Here is a 20,112-nt window from a genome sequence, read left to right as displayed (position 1 = left end):
TTGTGTTAGCGGGCCCAAAAATGCATTTACTGGAGTTTGTAAATGAGTACAAAAGTTTGTTAAGTTACAAACTCTAGTAAATGCATTTTTGGGCCCACCAACACAATACAGTCAATTTTAAAAAAGTTTACGATAGCATCATTATACTTTCGGAGCACCGATATATTCATCTTAAACTAATTTTAATTAGGAATAAATGAAATGATGGTTTCATGAATGGGTGAGTATACGAGAGCAAATTACATAAAAAGAAAATACTCACAGATTTGGACTTGAATTCTGCAGCAGGCACTCCAAACGCTACACTAGTTTTTCCTCCAAAAATCGAACCAAAATTATTGGCATTGTCTTGCATTGTTGTTGTTGTACCAAAAGATAATTTTGAAAATGGATTACTTTCCTTACTGGTTTCCACTCTCACTTCTTTGGGTTCTTCAGGAAGTTTCAGCTTTGGTTGTGATAGTGAAAAACTGAACCCTCCTAAGTTAGTTTTGCTCAGTGAAGCAGCAGCTTGTACACTGCTTTCACCAATTCCAGAAAGTGTAAATGGTTTATTGCTACTAGAAGTGTTCACATTCTGAGTAGCAGAAGGTAATTTAAATAATGTATTTGTCAAGGCATAATTTGTTTCTGTTGAAGAAATGAAACTTGCACTATGTGGTGTACTGGTTGGTACAATTGTCTTACTAGTTTCAATTTCAGGATTTGTTTCAACTGATGATAAACCTTTAATATTCTGTAATTCCTTTTTAGCATCATCAAACACTTTCTTGAATTCTGCGCTGTCTTCTGGAGTTTTGAACTTAGCACAGAACTTCTCAAGCCTCATTTCTTCATCGGCAAAATCATTTGCTACCCAAACCCATGCTTTGTCAGCATTCGTTTTAGGTTCCAGATTTAAATCAGGAGTAAGAAAATGATTTGCACATATCTTGTGAACTTGTTCTCTTCTCATTACAATTCTATATTTACCAGTATCCTTGTGCTTAAGAATTTTTAAAATACCAACTCCTCTTTCTTTCCACTCAGAATCAATAAACCTAAATAACTTTGCTTTTTTCTCAAACAGAATTTCTTCTCCCTCTTCTCCAGTACTAACTTCAATTTCCTTTGGAAGCGGTACCAATGGCTTAAAATCTGGCAATGGATCATATGCTGGTGGTGGTGTCTCCTCTTCAACTCTTTCCTCAATGTTGAGAACTGGTTTAGGCTGAGGTGGAAGAGGAATCTGGAAGTTATGAGGTACACCAGGTATGGTGCTTGATTTATTACCTATAGGTGGTATGCTTACACTTAAAGGCGGATGTGGCTGATGAGACGAAGATGGTAAAGGTTCAGTAGGTAATACTAAGTTAGTTGGAATAACATTAGTGTGAACAGGAGTTTTACTTGTGCCAGGTACACCAGCGATATGACTAAATGGAGCTTGTACCCCACTTTGATGTAATAAAGGCTGTGGTAACTTCTGACTACCTGGAGGAATGGCACGGAGGAAATCAGGCAACTGTTGTCCTTCACTGAATTGTAAAGCTCCTTGGTTATAAAAACTTATGTTCCCTTGATAAAGTGGATCAAGGCGAGGTGAAAAGTACTGGTTTCCATACGGTATAGCAGCTGCAGAATTCTGAACAGTTCTTTGTGGATGTTGATAATATTGAGAATAATTTTGATACTGCAACATTTCATCTGTATAATCGTCTTCTTCAAACATGTTACAAAGATCAGGTCTTTTGATATCTTTTCTTACTTCAGCAATGCTATTTTTTATCTCTGCTTCAAAATTATTAAGTCTACTGGTTAATCCATCAATGAGATTCCGTTGTTCAGAAGTTGAATTCTCTACTTTATCTACTATTAACCTAACTTGCTCTAATACTTGTTGCATTTTTAACTGGTTAGTAGTATGCTGAACACTGAGGAGATCTATTAATTCAGACATGTTAAAGTTGTTTGTTTTCTGCTCCTGTGGAAACAAAAAAAAAATTAATATATATTATTACTTTCGATGATGGGCAAATAGAGTATCATTAGAGCAGAAAGTAAACCCAGATATTCGAATAACAACAGTGTTCAAATAAAAATAAAAGAATAAGTACCTGCATTCTCCGAGGAGTACTGGTATGATGTAGTCTATTACGATGTGAGGAAGACATAACCATATTCAAGTCAGCAAAAGCGGGAGTACCACCACTACCACCTGATAAACTGCCATCAAGAGTACCATTCGCATCTCTTTCAGATGTACCTATGAAGGGAGTAGGAAAAAATGAGAGGAGAAATAACAGGGCATAATAAATTTTAATTTATTACAAGGGACCAACTATACTAAAAAAAATATGCACACTCAAGTTAGAGAATTATATCATAATATGCTTTCAATATGTTACTTTCCAGAATATACGAAGGAAGGCTGAAAAGTAATGTAAACATACTTGCAGAGCACAAATGAATATGACCTGCAACAGCGTGCTAGGTGGCAGGTGAAAGACTATTTTCCCTTCATATAGGTTTTTAAGGTCAGTGAAGCCTTCCATTTGTTTTGAGAAGCAGAAGTATGGAGACGTATCCGAGTGATAAGTCAATGTGAGTGAAACTTTATGCTTTTTTTGATATGCTGATAATTGTATTTCTATCCTCAATACAAGAGATACCTCAACAGTAATCACTATATCTCAGATGATGATAAGGAGGCAGCTGTCAAGTCATCGATTCAATATAAGTTGGAAACACTTTTCAGTGACAGAATGAAAAATCTTGTTACATGTTGGGAGAAATTTAATAGTCTTAATGGTGGCTATATTGAAAAATAAATATCTCATTTTGAAGTTTACTGTCTTTGCCTTATTTTTCTCCTTAATTTCAAAATGAATCAAAATTGAAAAAGAAAAAAAAAATTAACCTGATGTAAATAATTATGAAAATTTGAAACATAAAAATAAATTGCACCATGTAAAACACATAAATTGAAGAAAATAATGAAATTTTACATATTTTCGAAGTATCTTCAAATAATAGTAGAAAGGCTTAAAGAAAGAACAAACAATAACAGAATAAAAGTGCATAATAATACAGTGAATACCTAGTTTTTATTCTGAAAATATCCAAATTGAATTTTTTCTGAGCAAAACAAACCAAATTTGACTAGAGCTATGAAATGAAACAAATAGTTTTTTTTTTAATTGTGAAACTATATTCATAAGGAGCATCCAATCATGATTGATAGCTTTTATAATTTTTAAATCTTGACCAATCCCAGAAAGATGTAAACCATGATTTTCCAATATATATGATCAAACACAACCATAATTTGCACATTAAGATTAGTATTGTGAAATAAAGTCTATAAGAATATTTTAAATAATTAAAATTATTAATCATTTTTCTTCTGTGGCTTGTTAGATATTCTCATAAAATCTTTTTAACTAACTAAACAAACAAATCCAATAGTCTGTATATTTTTCTACTAACTTTAAAATATATGATATCAAAAGCATATTTTAGTTTTAAGACTGATATGTTATGATAATACTACAACTAAATTCCTGTCATAACTTTATAATCACTGCTACTTTTCACTACGAATTAATTTTTATATTCTCTCATGTAATGATCATTTAACAATACACGTAATAGTAAATAAAAAAAAATCGTTCACAACACATGTTAGTAATTAAAGACGCAACTGCAATGTGACATAATCAAAATTTCGTGAGTTTAAGTTAGATATTTTCAAATTATTAAAGATTACCCATAAATAGTTCAATCATAATTGAACTAGTGGGTAATTGAACCAATAGGTAACGTCAATTTTTTTATGATATTACAATATTTTCATTATTAATTGATGACATCTATTATGTCCATAATAGTTATGACAGAATATAATTTGAATGATCTGGTTACAAAATATGAAGTTATTATAAATATTAAACATACTATTTTCAGGTTCTATTCTAGCAAGCATTTCATCTATGTCTAAAAGTTTACTCTCAATGCTTGAATAAAGAGGATGTTTGCAATCGTTTCTTATTAAAGTCTTCACTTTCACTAAATATTCTCTCGCTTTTGATGCTAAAACCACATGTCTACAACGAATTTCAGAAGTGATTTCTTCACCTCTCAAACCTTCTACTTGTAATTCAGCCCACTTATGATATACCTGAAATTTAAAAAAGTTTTATGTAGGAGAGGAAAGAGAATCTTGAAAATAACTTGTTTCAATAACCTTACTCAAATAAAAAAAACATAAATTATAACTCTTCAGAACAGATATCTAAGGCAATGCAATACAATTTTGTTAAATCATAAATAAAACAAGGTATAACATATATTAACTAAAACAAATATTCAAATTTAACAATAGACAAAGAATTTATAAGATTAATAATAAATTATATATATCAATATCAAAACCGAACATTCAAAATACTTGAAATGGTAATTCCAAGAAGAAAAGAAATTTTCTTGGTATAAAACTAAAAATAATATATTGTGCATTAAAATAAAGAAACTGGAATAAATAGTAATACATTATGCAATTTTTTTAGTAAATAAATAATTTATTACCATAGCTAAATTAAATATAGCCTGAGGAGATTTAAGAGTCTTGAATTCTTCTATTGCTTTTTCAAACTGATTTGTATTCATGTAGTGGCACCCAATAAAAAATTTTGCTTCTTCTAATAGTTTTTTAGCATCTTGTGAATTTAAATCTCTGCTGCAATAAATAAATATAAAAAAAATGCATAAATTTATAAGAAATAAAATAAATAATTAAAAAAAAAAATGGAAAATAATAGCTTACACAGGAAAATCGAAGAAACTATTTGTTCTAGCAGGTGAAACCAAGGATCTGTTCATTGCATAACTCTCAAGAATAGGATAGACAAGCTTCCACAAATGCAAAGCTCTAGCTTGACATCCTTCAGCCTCCTCATGTACCTCCGAAATCAAAGCCTGTAAATTAATAATTATCTTTAAATATAATTAACTAAGACAAATCAATAAGAAACATACAGTCCACAGGAGGCACACATTTCATAACTGGAACCCAAGAGGTTAATCTTTTTTTTTTTTTAAACAAGAGGTAATGTTCAGAAGATCCTTGTCAACTTATTCAGTAGGCATTATCTCTAATCCAAATGTATACTAAGAAAAACATCAAATATTAGTAAGAATAGATGGTTAACAGAAAAACAACTACATTAAAAAGGTATAAATGGAAATTATAAGGAATAACAGAGGTGGAATACAAATATCAAACAAGGTGTAAAGAAATACAATAAAAGAACTTACTAAAAAAAACAGAATGAGGTAAGCTTACAAATAAGGTGTATGGGAGTGACCTCGCCCAGATGTGAAGGAAAAGAGGAAAAAAAAGTACTAAGACATACGGTAAAGTCACTTCAGTGACAGGTTTATTAAAAGAACAGGAGTTACAGGAGATTTGATAATTGAGCCGATTAGGGACTTAAAATATTAAGAAAGAAATTGCAATATTTTTAAAAATATATTTAACACATGGGAATTTGTTAAATATATTCATAAAGAAATCTATTTACATAGTAGGATTTAATCTGTGGTAAGGATGAAAGTGTTCTCTGAATAGAATAATTAATTTAAAGATAAACCATATTCAGAAAGATTAGAGATAATAGAATAAGAGAAATTAAGGACAAATAAAAAAACAAAACAAATCTTAAGGGCATCCTGGTGAATTTGATAAAGAAAGAATGAAGTTATTAAGTAAAAGGATCTAACGTTAGTCAAAGAAAAGAAAAATTAAAAGATTAGAAGAAAATGTAATAAATTACTTGCTATAAACACAGCTTTAGTTCCCCTTGTTACCTAGAATTTTCATGAATACGGAAGAGAAAACAAAGAATTAACTATTACAAAGCTTTTGTCGAATATAAAAAGTAACACTTCTACTTTCTGCTGAATACAATCAACACAATAGATGGCATCTACCTATTTATATTTAGGTTTATATATCAAATTATTTTTTCATAAAAATTTACTCTTATTTCAAATCATTTATCTTTAGGTATTTCAAATATATTATCTTGTGATATTTCAAATCTATTATTACATTTATCTAAACCTTCTCCAATGTCAAACTCTTTTGAAATGATTACTTACCGTATTACTTTAGTTTTAATATTTTGACCATTTACAATAAAATAATTAGTCTTCAACTGTAGGAATTGATAAGTTAAAATTTTAACATTAAAAGTTCATTCCTAGTATTAAATGTGTTATATTTTTTTGCACACCAAAGTGTTACTCTCATTCTCAAATAAAACTTTATAGAAACATTCATAATAACCAATTATGTCTAAATTAATTAATTTAATATCAACGATTTTTACTAACCCTGGAAGCAAATGTTCTGGCAATTGCAACAATTAATAAAGGAGGTAAGCCTTCTCCTCGTATAACTTCTAGACCTCTCTGCAAACTGAAGCGAAGATCAGAAATGTTTTCACTAGAATTAATTTCTGTAAATAAACTTCCCCTCACTAAACTGCAAACATGTAGCCACCTAATAAAATTAAATAGAATCATGATCAGTATATTTTCAACAAAAATTTTATATTCACATTATATAATCTTAAAAATAAAATAGTATTCATTAAGCCCAAGAGGGGGGGAGGTAAATTTAATAATTTGTAAATAACAATATGATGTTTTGTCTTGGTCCAGTATTAGTTAATTTTCTTAATCAATTAAAAGATCTCTTGAACTCGCTCAGTAATGTACGAAGTACTATAGAATAAAGATATCAGGTTACAAATAAAATAATCACCAAATTATGGGACAAATTACAACCACTAATGACCATCGATGGAACCTGGGACAAGTAAAGTACAATGGCTGTCCCAGAAAATGCAAGAGAAGTGGCAACCCTGTTTGGCCCATCATTGTCCAAAAATGTTATAAAAATTTAAAATTGGTTTTAAGTTTCTTATAACATTGTTGGTTAATGATTCTGGTAATTTAACAACTTTAATAGATTAAAGTTTTTTTATACAATAATTTATGCAATATTATCTTGAAAATTCATTTTATCTCTAGTAAACCACAAAAAACAATAATGATAATAGACAGGAAAGTAGAAAACAATGTAATGTAATAAATTACAATGTACCAAAAAATGTGTTTATATTTCCAAATAATTTTATATTTTAAAAAATTCATGGCTGGTGCAGGTATACTAGGCAGGCACATGGCTGAGGACTCCTATAATTGGCTATTAAGAATAAAAAAACAAATTTATTCTACTAGTAATAAAAAATATTTTTAACTGAAAAAGATAAAGTACTTAGTGCGTGAATTGTTACTCATATAGGAATTTGATTGTATACTCTAGTTACTACCAATAATTCAAAAAAATTTAAGGCTAAACTAATGAAGAAAAATTATTAAACAAATTTAACAAGTTAACAAGAAATTTATCAAAAATGAAGAACTGGTTACACTTTTTATAATTAAAAACTGTTACCAGGAGTAATATAAAATATGGGCATGTTGACCACATTTACTACCATACAAAATGCTATAATATTGAGAATAACCTCTTAAAATAGATCCAATTTTATAATTTCATAAATAAATCGGTTAAAACTTTCAGTTTAATAAATTAAAATCTCCCCCCCCCCACCAAAAAAATCAACAAAATATTTAATCAGAGCTAAACTTTACCATTTAGATTGCTCTGCAGTGCACATCTGAGGTGAAATAACAGCAGGTAACACCTGCATTCTTTCTTCTGTAAGGTAACCATTGGTTTTATGGTTTTCAATAACTGCAGCAGCACAAAAAACTGAAAATTAAATGAAAAAGAGAAAACGTTAACAATACAAACTAAAAGTATGAAACAAATTAAAATCCTCATAAAAATATGAATTAAACTTTCAGAACGAGAAAGAATTCTGTTCAATACAATGATGTTTTAGTTAATATTACAAGTCTATCTAAACACATTCAACAAAATATGAGTTCATTATAACTAATTTTTTTAAATTCTTACCAGTAGCATAAAGAAAGGAGTCAATATCTAACTGATTGATGGTTTCTACTCCAATATTGTTTAAATTACTTATAGTAAACAGCAAAGATTTAAAACAGGTTGTACGAAACGATGGCAACTTGATTTCAGAGATGGATGTTTTCTTTAGCTGTTGTAGACCTAACCATACCAAATGATGGAGAGATCCAAAATAAATGTTTTCAAAGCTTGATACTGAAAATAAAATTTTAAATTCCAATTAATAATTATATCTGTGATCATTTATGCGATAGAAAAATCTTTAAAAAATTAAAATTAGAGCCTATCTGGAAATAATAAGATTTAAAGATTTAAGTCTCAACAACTAAGTTAAAAAATAATCAGGGAATTTTCAAAACACATCAAATATAATTAAGGTGGTAACTGGAAAATGGGTTTCTGTCGAAAAACCATATTTATAGAAATGGTATGGTAAAGTTTTATGAAAAACATCAATGTAAAAAGTTAGCTCTCATTTATTGTAGCTGCTGCCCTTAAAAATTAGGATGAAATTTTGGTAAGTAAATAATTGACACAAGGATTCTAAAAATACAATTTCCAGAAAAATAACTTTTTAACTGCAAATACCATTTTATCAGCTACCACCTCTATTATTAATAGCAGGATAAGTAACAAAATAAGTTAATAATATAAAACAAAAACCTCAAGGAGCAGTAAGACAACAACTAACAGAATCCTTTAATTAATTTTATTTTCAACTCCCAGCCCCATTGATTTAGCGTCCATTAGACTTTTTATCAATTCATACATTATATAACCTCACAACTTTTAAGTACACTTTTTATTCACCGCAATACAACTTTAAATACAAAGGACCACATTTTACATGTATAAAATGCAACAGTAAGAAGAATAAGTTATGGAGATTTGCTTTTAAGTTCCTTAATAGTATACCGAGTAATTTGATAAGTGAGAAATAACAAGCAAACTTCATTATATTTCTTTAGTTACTGTTGAGTCGAGGTAAAGTTTCTTGAAACATTCACTTAAATACCTGTAGTATCTATTCCATCAAAATAGCCACATTTCTGCTAATACTCATTTATTTTTATCCATATTTAATACAAAACCTGATTCTCTACCAGCTTACTTCAACATTTTTGTATTCAATTATTAAGCTTAGAAATCTTAACTAACAATTAATCAGGTCTTTCACCATGCACAATTCAACCGGGTTCAAAATACCTTTCTAATGAAGTATTTAAGCACTAAATCAAACCAAATTAGGGAATGGGAATCCCACAGTTTTATTAAACTGGAACGGACTTCAATTTTTTCAGGATACTAACTTTCTTAAAAGTTTTTATTCATGATCATCAACTTGTTAGTTAATCTTGTAAGATAAACGCATACTTACTAGATTAACAAACAAGCTGATGATTTAGAAATATAAAATAGTGTGTATTTACCATATAAAGAAGATTTAAAACTATTACTAGATGGCATCTTCAATAGCACCTTAGAAAACTCAACTCCAGTCATGAAATGTGAATTAGAAGGATTAATTTGTTTAATGTCAGGAAAGCATTTCTGAAAAATAAAATGACATGGAATAAATATTATTATAATGTGGAGTGAATAGTAAAAATAGGTAACTACAAAGTTTGCAACACATAATTTTGTTTGTTCAGAAAGGTTCCATTAGTTTAGATTCATAACAATTTCAAACTAAGTAAAATCCACAGGTGTATCGTTCACTAGTCTAGTTCTCTCAAAAAGCTGAATTGTAGTTACCTAGTAGTGAATGACTCAAGGATAAGTGCATCTTAACAATTTCTAAATTAAACATTATAAACTTACCTCAAAAATTTGGGATCGCCAATCACTGCAAATAAAATGACTTACTTTGTCAATAAACATTTTTTCAGAATGGTTTTCCTTAGAGAGACTCAATAAAACATAACCTAAAACAAAGAGAGCATTAGAAATACAGTACTACCTAATAGTAAATTATTACAAATATGAAACTTTTCAATGAGTGACTTTTAACAATAGATGAATAAACAAGTTAACAACTTTAACTTTATTTTAATTTAATGAAAGTAATAATAATAAGTAAGCAAATGACAAGACTCAAATTTCTACACATATATGTCCAATCCATCTTCCAAACCCATATTTACTAGATGAGCATTAATCCAATCCTCCTACCTACATTTCAGTTTACATCTTGGAAGTTTACCAGCCTGCTCAATGCTTATTAACTTTTTAGGAATTTGTTCATTACTAAGCTGCTCTAGAAATTTACTTACCCATTTTATTCTTTCTAATGCTATCACCTCAGTTACATTTACTAGGTTTTGTACACTCAAGCCCAAGGCTTGACTGTATTGTGTAGCCTTCTAAATTTATAGTTAGCTCATCTTTCTTTAGTCTGATTATTTCCAAAAAGCTTAAGGTGTTGTTCTTTGAACAATGAACCTCAAACTTCTAGAAATAAATATTACTGATAGGAAATTTTTTAAACACTGCATTCAAGCACATCCTAACAAACCAACTTCTTTGACATTCCCAGCTGAGTCAAAATTTATACAGTTTTGGCAGTAAATACAATCATAAGCCTATTTGAAATTGATATAGAACTAATAACTACATCATGTCATGCAATAACATAATATCTAATCAATATTCAATATTTAAACAATATGTTCATTGGGCAACAAAATGGATTCTAAAGAATAACCTAAACATCTATATATAAAAAACATATATAAAAGGGCACTGATAATCTTTATTAGATTTCTAAAAAACAAAAATGTGACTCTCTTCAAATCATGTAATATTTTGATGGGAGTAAGTCCGTTAATCCTATAAATTTTATTGAGTTTATTTCATGTACTTTTAATGATTTTAAAATAATGAAAACATAAAATGAAAGATAGTAAATATCTTTTTATTTGATTGTATAATACAATTCAATAGTATAATATTTTTTTATATAATGATTAGCCCAAAAATTCTACAATCAATTAATCAACAACAGTTTAACTAAAGAAAATGGTTTTTATTTGCAGGAAAATTAAAGTTGTTTCAACACCTACATAAAAAATTAAAATAACGTAATTTTAATACCCATTTGCAATCTTATTATAAGGAATAACTTGCCCATAAAAAATTAATTTCTTTTAAAGTTAAAATCCTTCAAAATTAAATTATGTATCTCCCAAACCTAATATATATATATAGATAAATATTATGTAAGAATAAATATATATAGCTAAAGTAAGTGAAATGTCATTGATTAATAAGTATACAAAGTAAGTTAAGGCCTGATTATTAATAATAATAAAAAGAACAGACCTGCTTGTGCAATTCTACAATTGGAATGATGGACCCAGGTGTTAATAAGTTTTTTGTAATTCTCTTTGATTGAAACAGTCCAAGATCCATCACAAACAGGAGGAGGCAGTAAAGCCAAGAACAACAGAGGACTCACAAGTTTTTTTGTTTCTTTCCAGAAGGTTTCCTGAAAAATTATTTATTAAAAAAATATACTCTGAAAAAAAGAAGGAAAAAATCAATGCATATATATTATGAATAAATACATTACCTTTTTTGCTTTTTTCAACAAGAGAATGCCCAAATAAAATGCTAGTTGCGAAGAAATATATTTCACAAATTCTTTAAATAATTCAGGGCCTTTTAGAGATTGCTTTGCTTGATGTACAGTCTGGTCTAAGCTATGAGAAAAAATACATAAAATTTAAATATTTGAAAGTAATATGGAATGAAGATTTTGCTGTTCCGATTGCAATGATAAAAAGGAATCGTAAGGTACATTCTTTATTAGTCTTAACAACAATGTTTATACATAATAAGAAGATGGTTGGGGGAAATTGGCTGCATCCCCAACCATCTTCTCATCATATATATTATCTATGGTCAACTATCTTCTCATCATTAACAATGTTTATACTAGAACATAAAACAATTGATTCAACAATTATTATGCAAATAAATATTCAGTTTTTTTAGACATACGAAAAACACTCCTAGTTATTAATTGATCATATGGCTAGAGGTTTCAAATGGGTTAGCCACAAAACAAATGTAAAATGATGAATTATACATTAAAATAGATTTTATAGAAATATACTAGAGAAATAAAAAGGTTGATAATAATTTCCGCAGTGGCAAACTCATTTTAAACAGTCTCTTTGCTAACGTTGACTATTGCCGCTGAAGACATTAACAATCTTTCCATCACAAGATATTCAAACAAGCAGAAACACATGAGTTAATTATATAAAATTTAAATTGAAAACTTTTTAAATTTAAGATTATTAAATAAAAGTAGAATATTAATTAATAGGAAATTTAAATAGAAAAACTTCTTTAAGTCCCTATAAAGGAACATAAACATTGACTATAGCTCAAAAAGTTTCAAATCAATTGAGTATGCACTAAGTTCATTCAGAATAGCACAGAAGTAACTCACTTGAAAATATAACAAAATATGTTTTTCTATAACAGCACTTAAATCATAACTAATTTTCAGTTTATAATTCTGATTACCTTATAATGCAGATATTTTTGAAACCAAAACTGTATTTAAATAATATTTGTTATATATAATGAATAAATTTGTAAAAACTTTTTTTTTTTATCACAAAACTGATACAACCTAAAAAATAGTTAAGGCACTATTTATTACATACTTGTATACACATTCAGTCACTTCAGATAAGTCAAATATGTTAGATGTTTCTGAAACACAAAAAGAACACATGCGATCAAGAACTGAAATCCACTGCAAGTAAAACTCCCAGTTACACTTAGCAGGGTTGTCTCTATTATAAATCTGAAACAATAAAAAATATCATTATAATATAATCAGTATAGCTATACGATATAAATTATTATATAAACATAAAACTTCTTTAAGAAAAGTAAAGAAATTGGCCATTTTAAAGTTACTAACACTAACCACATCTCATAACTGAGGCTATAAACGAATAAATGAATTGAGACTAAGCAGAAAAGGTGAATTGTTGTATATGAAATGTATTAAGAGAAAAAGTTTTGAAAAAATTGGAATTAATGATTTATAAATGCATCAAACTAATTTTTCGAGGTCAGTTTGAAAAATATAAATGTTCCTAATTTGAGGTGAGTCTAATTTTTGAATACATAAAAGAAAAACTAGGGAAAGAACTGTCAGTGCAATAATTCAAATTACAAGAAGGGTCCGAAGAACAGAGAAATTTATTATTAATATCATTAAGACTAAGTAAAATTATAATTATGGTTTCTAATCAAAATTACTAAGAATGTATTTTTATTTAATTATTAAAAAAAATGTCTAAATAGCGAGATTGCGGAGGTAACAACCACTCAAAGGACTGTGATTTACCAAAAGCAAGCTTCAGCTATTGAATACAAATATGCAGCAACTGTCTTCAAATAGTAACAGAAAATTAATGCTTTCTTCAAATTAGTTTCCAGTCACAAAATTTGACATGCTCAACACAGTTAAAAACTATGTTGTTGTATGAAACATATATTGTAAGTTAAAAGTAGGGAAGACGTTAAAACAAGGAAATGTAGTCAATGACACGGTTATACATTCTTTTGGGCAATTTCTGTTTACTACAAATACATTTATACATCAAACAATCTTCATGTTACAATAGTATTCAGTAACCACTAGTAATTAAGATGAGGATTCATATGAGAAATAATAGAGATAATTAAGGATGAATATCACAAGGAAACTCTAGGAAACAAAAGATAATGAAATATGTTAAACATCACTTAAATTTGTAAATAAAAATTATTCACAACAATTTATTGAAAAAACTATTATTAAATAGATTATATATAGATCTAATTATACATCACCCCATATGTTAGAAATGACCAAGCAGGGGGTAATGAAAAAAAAAAAAAGGATTCTAATTATAGTAACACCATGAAATTTAACTTGCACAACCACTCAAGGTTATGCAAATTTCAAATGGTTAAATATTTCAAAACAATAAAAATAACACATTACATAATTTCGAACATAAAAGTAGGAATATTTAGTTCTTTACCTTGCATATGTCATTAATACATCGAAACCACATTAGTGAACTATGACTTTGTCTGGATTCAACTTCGAAAGCATGATTTAAAGCTAATTCAACTCTTCCTGATTCCGCATACAATTTCAATAGTTTAATACGAGTATTCATGTCAGTTGGTTTTGTTTTTAATTCAGCTAAAACAAAATTAGAAGATTATTTTTTATGAATTTTATTAGTTATGTATTGGGGTGTTTATAAATAATATTCTATAGGAAATATTCTCACCAGATCATCCTAATACAGAATTAAAAATATTTTTCTTTTCTAAATGAACATCATAAGTACACAAAATGAGTAAAAGTAATTGTCAAGACAGAAAATCAATTTACTTGAGTTTAATAAGTTAAAAACAAGAACTATCAAGAAGCAGTTATTTTAAATATTCAAAGGTAAGAGAGAAATAATATTTTATATGACAGATTAAAACAAAGGTTTAACACACCAATTATTTTAATAAATTAAAATTACCATAACTTATAAAAAACAAATAATCAACACAGCATCATATTGCTGGCAACTAGTCTAAAATATCAACATGAAAAACAATTAAAAAGTTTGCTTAAAGAAAAAAAGTTACCATGAAGCAGTTCTTCTAAATCTTCGGAGGCAAGAGAAGAATCGGACATCATAAGTTTTTCTTTTAACATGAACACTGGAGTTGAATGGGGAAACATTAGTGAAGCTCTGTCAGACCAGTAGCGAGCCAATTGTGGATCAAATTCAACATCTTTATCAATTAACAGTTCACAAACTGAAATATACAAAACAAATGACTACTTTTTACAAAAAAAATTCAATGAAAAAAATAATTATCATATAATGTTTGTTAATACTTTTTAGAATTAGGTCTGATTGGTCAGACTCTAATTTTAATGATTTAGAATATGAAGCAATGGCCTTGTCTTTTTGGCCTAATTTTTCATATGCCTGTCCAAGGAGTTTATGAGCAGCAGCTGAATCATCCCTTACAGTCAGATACATTGTAGCATACCGTTGGGCAGATTCAAAATCATGAGCTTTATAGTAAAGTAGTGCTATATTGTAACATCTCAAGTTACGCTGAAACAAAAACATTTAAAATTAGAAAGTCAAGCATTAGAGACTTTTGTCAAACATGGGAAAATAGTGAAATGAAAACTTCTGCAATGTTCAAATGATTCTTGGATGTAAAATATTAACTTCGTACTTACCATAACTTAATACCAACATTATTCTTTAGTTAAAAAAAAGAAAAAAAATTCCAATGTTTCTTTCAAAAATTTATGGGATCAACCCTGATGAATCAGGTGATACCAAAAACTTCAATTGACAATAACTGTCAAATAAAATGTTAAACGATCATGTACCTCATATACTTTTCTAAATTTGATTAGATTATATAGAGAAATTTTATAAGTGCCTTCAATTTAACTCTTAAAAAAAATAATTAAAAATTTACTATTTAAAAAAAAAAAAATATACAAGGTTTTATTTCAAACAGAACAAATTTATATTTATCACATAACTCGTACAATTCTTGATAACATACCACTAATTAAAACTTGAGCCTGTAACTTTATGACCATTTTAGTAACAGAAACATAGAAATTGGCCAAAACCCATAATGGGTACATACTAAACTGAAATGCAAATTAACATTAGATAATACTTGACATAACTAATGCCAGTCATGATGGAAACGCTAACGCCCAGTTAAAAATGAAAATAAACATTAAATTGTTCAGGTGTGAAATGTCATAGTGTATACAGTCAGTTTCTATGAAAAATCAGGTCTTGGGAAGAAAATCAACATCACAATAGTGGAAAGTTCACCCACATTATGGTATCTTAATGGACCTTGTTAGATTTTCCAGATATATTAGACATGCCATAAGATCAACAGCTAATACAACTGCAGTCATTTCAATTGGTAATGTAGATAACATTATTTTATGATGTCAACTCATACTTCTAATAAATAAGAAGGGAAGTGATAATGATGATCCTTCTTTTTCATGGTTTAAACTATAAACCATCCCATATGGACTATTATCCATACAAATTTTAACTCATTATTAATTTATTGTTTTTAACTCAGCAGGCTGCTAATAATTAATTTAAATATTGGATAATAGTTTACAAATAAACAATTAAATTATCAACAATGATATGCTCAATGTTTAGAATTTTGGATAAATTAGCCACATCCATGGCTTGTAAATTCACTGATAGAACTAAAATCATAAAGATTTCATCATGAAACTAAAATGAGATAAATCTACATCTGAAAAGTTTAGTGTTTCATAAAAACATTTATTTTTTAAAAATTTTAAGATAATCCTTTATGTTAAGAATTTAGTGATAACTCAGTACTCCATTTTATATCATTTGACAATAAATCGAAAACAACCAATAAGAAAGGTTTTTCGATTAATTTCAGTAATAAATAAACTAATAGGTTAATACAATAACCTATAAGATCGCCGTTGAAAAGAAATAAACTTGTGTAAATTCTATTTGAAAATAAACACTTTAAACGTTTGAAGGTGGACATTATCTCAATTACCTCGTGTTCATTCTTAGCATTGTAAAGAAGCGCAGAAACGCGTTTATCCACGTCTGATTTGTTTCTGAACATTGTATTACTGTCTTAACCGAACAATTTAAAAAATGTTAAAACTCATCTTTCAACGTGTTTCGACATTCAACAAGGGTGCGAAACAATATGGCGGTAAAATGAGAGAAACAAAAACTACTTCTTCACTGTCTTAGAGGTAATATCCCTGTTAAATTTTGTATGGCCATTTCTTATAAACAAACCCTAAATCAATATTTCATTCTTAGTTCATATTATTTTTTTCAAATTTAGAACTAAAAACATTTAATATTCAGATAATAATTTCTAGGGCTCTATAAACTCATATTTGTCAAATCTAAAGTGTATATTAAATAAACAAATATTGATTGATTTAAATGTTACATAAAATTGAGATAGTTGGGTTCTCTGAAATTTATAGTTTCTGAATATTTTTAACATTAGAGAATACTCGTAGAATTAGTTTATTGTGTTGTGGCTACGAAGCGAGCTAAATCGCCTCTAATCTGTACGATATTTGAAAGTTGAGCCCTTGTAACCTATTCAAAAATTAGGAGGACAGAAGGAAGTTCATATGAAGGCAAATGAAACGAATTCATTAATTGATTTTAATGGGGAAAAGAAAACAATATTATTATTCTCTTAAATTTACACGTTTTCAAAGTTATATTATTTAGACAATTACTGTGAAGGTTCGATTCTAGGATGAGAGAGAAGCACTGTGAGGTTCGAAATTCCTTTTTCCAGCATGCTTCCTGACTTTATGGTTAAAACGTTTGTTTTTCGGTTATTTTACCTAAATTCTTCAAATGTGAGTCATTTTGAGCCGTGGAAATAATGGCACTGTTTCATTTCTTCTGTTGTTTCTTACTTGCAAATATCCACAGACTTATCTTTTATCAGACATTTTTCCTTACCAGTAAACAAAACAATCAGATCAGGTGAGAACATCAGTTTCATACAGATTGGATGCAAGGTAGTCCTAACAATTTGTTATACTGATAAGAGTAACACAGTATATATATTGACGGAGTGATTGATCAGACCTTCTGTGAAGAGAATTTCCCATATTATACTACTTTAAATAATATACAGTTGTGATACAGAAAGGCAATATCCATATTTACGCACAATTATTCTGTATCAAAAGTGTTTGGTGAGATCTCTAAGAATGCCTTGTAGCTGTGTGTTCAGTCATTTTTAGCATTACCAATGTAAGTGGTGGAAATGAAGGACATGTCCCTGGATGATGGACGGGTAGTAACCAAAAGAACACCATTTTATGTAAGTCGCCCCATATCTGAAAGGAACCAGTCTCCAGTCATTGCATAGGAATAGACTATACAAGCCGTCCGAAGCCATGCGAGTTAAAGCACTAACTGGCTCGTGACTACAGCGGTGCCGGTTCGAATCCAGCCAAAGGTGTCAACTTTTATTTCTCTGGTGGTCTCACAAAATGAAAACCTGATTCCCCCACCATGGTTAGGATAGGGGGGGTAGCCTGTAGATAACCCTCTGTATGTTAGAAATGACTAGGAAGGGGGCCATTAAAAAAATAAAAAAAACTGACCTTGCAGTAAAAGAACTTGAAGGTAATAACGAGCTTGAAGAAATCCAGTCCTCAGGAGCTGTAGGAAAGGAAGCTGGATGTTGAAATAACATCAAAAGTACTTGATCCTCAAACAGAAACATCCAGTTACACCACAGCAAGGACTTTGAGAACACCTATAATTTAGGATACTAAACTTCAAGCTTTGTGAACATCAAGATTACGATGTTCAGATTGTGCTACAAATAGTATAAGAAAAGTAGAGGAAACAATTAGATGGTGATCATTGCTTTGCACATGATCCTTTTAGAAGCCAAAACCGTTTGCATATTGCAGTGGTATAATAATGGTTTGAAGGTCAATCTAAATCATAGTATTGTGGGGTTGCTCCGATTTAATATCCCACGTCTGATCAAAGAAAATACGTCACATCCACACTAGGAGAAGGAGAAACTGTTGGTATGTAGATTTAGCAATGCTGGTTTTCTATCCCCTGTTGCAATTTCTCTGCGCAACCGTCCCTAAATTTTATCAAATCAAATTCCATATTTAAAAATAACTTACTAAAGAAAACTTTACAAGTAAGGATGAAAATTGGAAAGAAAATTGATTATATTGAATTGAGAATCGTGATTTAGGATCTTTTGAAAATACCTTACAATTTTACATGATTGCCAGCTCCACATTAATATTTCATTGACAGTACTCGTTTGAATATTATTAGCTAAGACTAGCTAATAATATTATTATTAGCAAAGTGTGTACTTTTTTTTTTCTCCAATGTCCATCTGGCACTGGTCTTCTCCACTTCTTTACAACAAGGCTTTAAATCTATGAGCCTTTTCAGATCTGCTCTCTCGGTTAGGCTCCTCTTCTCTTCCTAACTCAGCTGACCCTATTCTCTCAAACTTGAATCATCGAAAATCTCTGTTCTGTCCGTATCTTCTTCCTTCCTCTGCTGTCTTTAAAAAATATCTTCCTTTGATTTTTTCATCGCACTTTCCTTTTTTATTTCCAGCTTGTTGGTCCCTTTAGGATTAGACTTTTCTTTGGAGCTAAACCTATCTGGATTTTCAATTCAGATTCGAAAAGTCAAATTTGTAGGTGTCCTGGTGCCTTGCTGTGTCCCATCTTTATCTTTAGAAATCAGCTCTAATTGGCTTCTTTTCTTTATCATTGTTGTTAGGTAAAGATTCTTGTCGGTGTTTGGATTAAGTAATGCAGGTATTTAAAGCAGGTAGCGTGTACGATATTCTTCCAGTAGTTGTTAATTTGAAGATCATCAATTTATTTTAAAGCAACTTCAATCCTTCATATATTGAAAAATATAAAACACAACAATTACTTCATCAAATAATAATGATACTGTGATAACTATGTGCCTGACTGAACCGAACTTTCCCCGATTACTATCCACACTTTCAATTTTGAATAACATTGTTTCAAAATTCCTTTTTGATTGGACCCAAAATCTTGTATCAAATAGATTATCTCTCATTATACTTATATAACATGTTGCGAATCAGAATTGCAGTTGTGCTGATTCTGATTCTGTTCAGCCCAGCAATTAAGGCCTTGTGTGGACTAAACTTGGGAGTCCTACAATTTCTTGTCTTTACATTTTATTTATAACTCAACTAAGGGATTTAGGACAGGTTACCATTCTATTCTATATCCAATAGAGTTTTTAAGGATAAAGTTCATGAGGCACTATTTCCCTTTTGGTTTTCTCGTACCATTGTACTGCTGTAAGATGCTGTGCCAGCTTTTAATACAAGCAGTTGATAGTAATTTAAAAAGTAGTAATTAATAGTTAAAAAATATATTTTTTAAATGTATTTTTATGTCT

The 20,112-nt window shown here is 29.2% G+C and overlaps 1 protein-coding gene across 3 annotated transcripts in view; it reads right to left on the bottom strand.

Moving 5' to 3' along the window:
* The window catches only part of Nup358 (Nucleoporin 358kD), a 59,285-nt gene extending 42,422 nt beyond the window's left edge, over window positions 1–16,863 (bottom strand). For 2 of the 3 annotated variants that reach the window (XR_010844773.1, XM_067052251.1), the window contains exons 1-17: window positions 16,685–16,862; window positions 14,973–15,198; window positions 14,717–14,890; window positions 14,107–14,273; window positions 12,730–12,872; window positions 11,622–11,751; window positions 11,372–11,537; window positions 9,872–9,975; window positions 9,481–9,601; window positions 8,033–8,245; window positions 7,705–7,825; window positions 6,376–6,544; window positions 4,805–4,956; window positions 4,567–4,717; window positions 3,937–4,159; window positions 2,097–2,245; window positions 263–1,963 (exon numbers count right to left, since the gene is read on the bottom strand). Coding sequence is in view for 2 of the 3 variants with exons in the window: in XM_067052251.1 (XP_066908352.1) it covers window positions 263–1,963; window positions 2,097–2,245; window positions 3,937–4,159; window positions 4,567–4,717; window positions 4,805–4,956; window positions 6,376–6,544; window positions 7,705–7,825; window positions 8,033–8,245; window positions 9,481–9,601; window positions 9,872–9,975; window positions 11,372–11,537; window positions 11,622–11,751; window positions 12,730–12,872; window positions 14,107–14,273; window positions 14,717–14,890; window positions 14,973–15,198; window positions 16,685–16,756 (4,182 nt within the window). In the remaining variant the exon portion in view is untranslated. Of the gene's footprint in view, window positions 1–262; window positions 1,964–2,096; window positions 2,246–3,936; window positions 4,160–4,566; window positions 4,718–4,804; window positions 4,957–6,375; window positions 6,545–7,704; window positions 7,826–8,032; window positions 8,246–9,480; window positions 9,602–9,871; window positions 9,976–11,371; window positions 11,538–11,621; window positions 11,752–12,729; window positions 12,873–14,106; window positions 14,274–14,716; window positions 14,891–14,972; window positions 15,199–16,684 lie in introns of all 3 variants that reach the window. The other variant, XM_024358883.2, reaches the window with a different exon arrangement.
* Window positions 16,864–20,112: the final 3,249 nt, after the last annotated feature.

Source organism: Halyomorpha halys, unplaced genomic scaffold (genome assembly GCF_000696795.3).
Source record: "Halyomorpha halys isolate HHAL.00 unplaced genomic scaffold, Hhal_1.1 Scaffold664.1, whole genome shotgun sequence".
In the NCBI taxonomy this organism is placed as follows: Eukaryota; Metazoa; Arthropoda; class Insecta; order Hemiptera; family Pentatomidae; genus Halyomorpha; species Halyomorpha halys.
This window is presented reverse-complemented; position numbering and strand designations above follow the sequence as displayed.